The 3839-nt window shown below is 42.3% G+C and overlaps 1 protein-coding gene across 1 annotated transcript; it reads right to left on the bottom strand.

The window, feature by feature from the left end:
- Positions 1 to 390: 390 nt before the first annotated feature.
- Positions 391 to 3301, bottom strand: LOC135376182 (uncharacterized). Its single transcript, XM_064608786.1, has 4 exons — positions 3247 to 3301; positions 2738 to 2823; positions 2197 to 2416; positions 391 to 627 (listed from the first exon to the last, which is right to left on the bottom strand). The coding sequence occupies exons 2-4, from the start codon at positions 2810 to 2812 to the stop codon at positions 542 to 544; spliced, it is 381 nt and encodes a 126-aa protein (XP_064464856.1). The 5' UTR covers positions 2813 to 2823; positions 3247 to 3301; the 3' UTR covers positions 391 to 541.
- Between the last annotated feature and the right edge of the window lie 538 nt (positions 3302 to 3839).

The raw sequence follows: 3839 nt of genomic DNA, 5'->3' as shown, positions 1-3839 counted from the left end.
GGAAATAGCATTATCATTAAGAGACAAGAGAAAAGGCTGAAAACATATGTTCACTTTATTATGCATATAAAATATTGCACTTTGCCTTTGTGCCCATTAATGCCATGACGTGTACACATAGCTCAGCGTTTCGCGCCTTCAAAACTCGCGATCACAATCATCTGATAAAGCGTGAGTTCGGGCCCTGCTACGCACTCACGTGAAGGCTGACATGGCGTATCTAAGAGCTCGATCATGCTGCATATTAGCGCACTCACCAGATAACATCACACCTGCTCTGTTTACAAGTGTGATGTTATTCGCTGAGTGCAGCACTAATATGCGGCATGATCGAGCTCATAGATACGCCATGTCAACCTTCACGTGACTGCGCAGCAGGGCCTGAACTCACACCTGATCAGATGATTCTGATCGGGAGTTTTGGAGGACAGAAACACCGACCTATGCGTGTACATTAGCAGCAGAGAACGTTACAGTAACATAGGGTAACGTTACAGTTAAGCGGAGACTAGTTGCTGCCACTGTACCTTGCGCCATCCGTTCACCTCATCTCTCGTGCCAACATTGACGCCAGGCTATTTTTTATGTATGTGATGCTTGCTTGGGAAAACTTGCTGCATGTGTACCCTAAAAAAGAAAAAAAAACAGAAAATAAGCATGGCATTATACAAATGATTGTCACACGAATGTTGTACGAAACACTGTCACATTGACAGTAGCAAAAAGATGCATTTTATATACCCATATCTGTATCAGTAAAACACGTTTCCCATCTGCTATGCTGTGTGAAGACAGTGGCTGTGTGCAGCATGCGGGTGTGAATAGATGATGAAGGGCAGCATAAGGAGCGAAAAAGAGTTCGTATGCATTATGAGCCAACTCCAAAAGCAACTATGCTCCCATTCGCAAGGAAACTCTTCACAGAACCCACAAAAAATCACACATAACACAGCTTGCGATGGGACCTCGCCACTTTCCTGTTTATTGCATGATATTGGGGCTGGTGCATTGCAGCCAACTCATCCAGCGATGCTGATTGAGCACCACAATTTTTGGGGGAAATCAGTGTGCTCCGGGGTGGCAGGGGGATGTCAAATACGAAATATTAGTCCCAAACTTTTAAGGGTTCCACAGCAAAAGGGCTTCAAAGTTGACGCCCTGAGGAAAAAAAAACATGTTCACTTTAGTAGCACGCGGTGACCGTCATAGCGCACAGAAGTAGTTAGAAATCAGGAGGCACAGAGCTCTCTGCTTACGTATCTTTGAGTGTTACTGCCGCCTGAAAACAGCACTAAAATACCAATGGTTGACACTTCCTATACAAACGAAATCCTAGACGTGAAGAACATCAGATGCACATTCCAACAAAAAATATTGTTGCTCTCATAAAAAGGTTAGTTATTTTTGGTAAAGTTCATCGCAGAATTTTAAATTGCAAGTAAAGTATCTTCTTTGGAGTTTGGCAAATTATTTATTTTGCATCTAGTTTTTTGTGTTTCCTGTGTAGTTTCTTTTTGTCTATTACCCCATTTAAGGAAGAACTGTTACAGCATGCCACCCCTGAGGATGAGCATGCAGTGCTGGATGTTTTCAAGGTAAAAATATTGGTTGAGTTTAACAAACAGCACTCTTCTGATTTTTGTGTATGTCTACTCAAGGCATTCCCTAGAGTTCTATTGGAAGCGCTCCTGTCTAGCGTGATATTACAACAACAAATTTACTCCCTAAAGTATGCGCGTTGAAGCGATTTTGTTGACATTACAAACATTTTTCGGAAACTAAATTTTTTGTGAGAGTAAGGATGTTATGGAATGTACATCTGCTCAGCTCTTCACGTGCAGGGTTTAGCTTGTATAGAAAGCCCAGTTACATTTATTTAAAAAATCGCAAACTTTGGTACTCTTAGCACTGTTTTGAGACATGACATGCATGCTTCCTTTGGCGACAGCTCAATGACAAGCATATGTAAGTAGAGAGCTTTTACGACATGCCTGCCGACTTTGAACTACTTCGGTGCATGATGACTATTACCGCACACCACCAAAGTGTACATGGGAACTCTCCTGTGTTTTTGCCCTTTCCTTAGGATACAATATCTGCTTGGACATGCCTCTGATTGACAAACATAACAGAAGTGATACTGCACAAAACAGATGTGATAGGAGTAAAAAAGCCAGACATCATAAACATATTTACCTATGACAGCATTGGTACGAATTGGATCAAGGGCTCCCTTAGCTGGTCTGTCCTTGTGTAGGTTGCTCTTGGTGCCAAAGAGAGTCTTTCCCCGAAGCTCGTCTTCAGTGAAGACGTGACGCAAGAGGGAGCGGGCAAACTTGCCTGGGCTGCACTGGCAAGCCCGTTCCAACCGCTCTAGAATGACCTTTTCGACAATCACACCACTGCCGATGTCAACCTGAACGCACAAGATTTCCAACATAAGTTAATTGCTGTTGTTATATAATTCCCTCTCCCCAGCATAATTTCACATATTAATAGGATGCGTGTCTTCCTGTGGTGTGGTATCTGTTTTCAATAACCCACATAAGTTTGTTGTTTTGGAACTGGAAGTCAACCAGCAAAAGTTGCCTTTTGCTGGTTGACTTGTTCTCACGGGAGACCTAAAATCAAGGACCTGGTATTAGAACTTTCAAGTCCAAGGTTTTCCAAGGTTCAAGGCTCTGTGCAAACTCTGATGCAGCAATGTGATCAGATTGGTTTCACCACTGATACGCACCTTTGTGGTTTCCAAAATGGCCTCATTCACTACCTTGTCTTTGTTCTCGAGCATTTTTTGCAGTCTTTTCACCATCTTTGCCGGCTCTGGAACAATAAGGTAAACACATGCGCTACCTTTCAATGCAACAATGATTACTAGCGAAACATCTTCTGTGCCAGCATAATGTTCTTAAGCAAACTGAGAACAGAAAAGCAGGCAGCAACAGTCACGGCCATGCAACAGCCCTACACCCACGGCATGCAGCAAACAAGTTCTGTAGTAAATTGTGCTACGCTATCCTGAATGTGCACACAACCATTGCATATATGATGTCTATGCTAACGGCAGTGGCACAGTGCTGTTAGAGAACAATAATGTTGTAGGTCATTTGCAGACACACTGGTTCACAGTCCACACTTGCATACAATAGCTACGAGTAACACTACATGCCACAATTCAGAGACTACATCCTGTCTTATTTATGCAGCTTGGCCATGCAACCAAAAAACCAAAAGGCTACGGCATACCAGATGCTTTCTGAGCTGCCTCTAGTGACCTCCTGAGCACATCGTTCTCCTCCTTCAAACTGAGGTTTTCGGTAACCAACGCTTCAATTTTGTTCGCACATGTGCTGCAGGCACCCTTGAAATCAATACACAGTAAGCAAAGCACAAAGCACAAACAAAGCACATGTACAAACACAAACAGAGCACACTAAAGTAAGCGACACAAGTGAATACCTAAGCTGCATTCACCCAGGCCGTCAGAAAGACAAAATGGAGGAGGTTGATATTTATTTAGCTGAGTTAAAATCGTGACATTGATGTATTATGTCACACAAATCCCGCAGCTGAATAATTCGCAAACAGCTAGTGCTACTGAAGAAATTTCGTTCGGGTAAAGGGCCTTGAGACATGGGTCATCAGGTGAACAGCGAGTGGCTCATGTGCATATATTTATTAATTTAATAAAAATCATACATTTTAAATTTTACTTTAAAAGCTCTCGGAACCGCTATTTTACACATCAAAAACTTCAGTGAAACATATTCCAGGAAAAAACTCGTTTCTACACGTTATCTTTTCGAGTAATATAGTTGGTTCTGGTTTACATATGTCTT

Source organism: Ornithodoros turicata, chromosome 1 (genome assembly GCF_037126465.1).
Source record: "Ornithodoros turicata isolate Travis chromosome 1, ASM3712646v1, whole genome shotgun sequence".
Classification (NCBI taxonomy): Eukaryota; Metazoa; Arthropoda; class Arachnida; order Ixodida; family Argasidae; genus Ornithodoros; species Ornithodoros turicata.
This window is presented reverse-complemented; position numbering and strand designations above follow the sequence as displayed.

Coding starts and splice junctions, on each gene's coding strand:
- LOC135376182 (XM_064608786.1), bottom strand. CDS start 2,812: ATGGTGAAAAGACTGCAAAAAATGCTCGAGAACAAAGACAAGGTAGTG. Junction 2,417..2,737: donor CCATTTTGGAAACCACAAAG/GTGCGTATCAGT, acceptor TTGTGCGTTCAG/GTTGACATCGGCAGTGGTGT. Junction 628..2,196: donor TCGTACCAATGCTGTCATAG/GTAAATATGTTT, acceptor TTTCTTTTTTAG/GGTACACATGCAGCAAGTTT.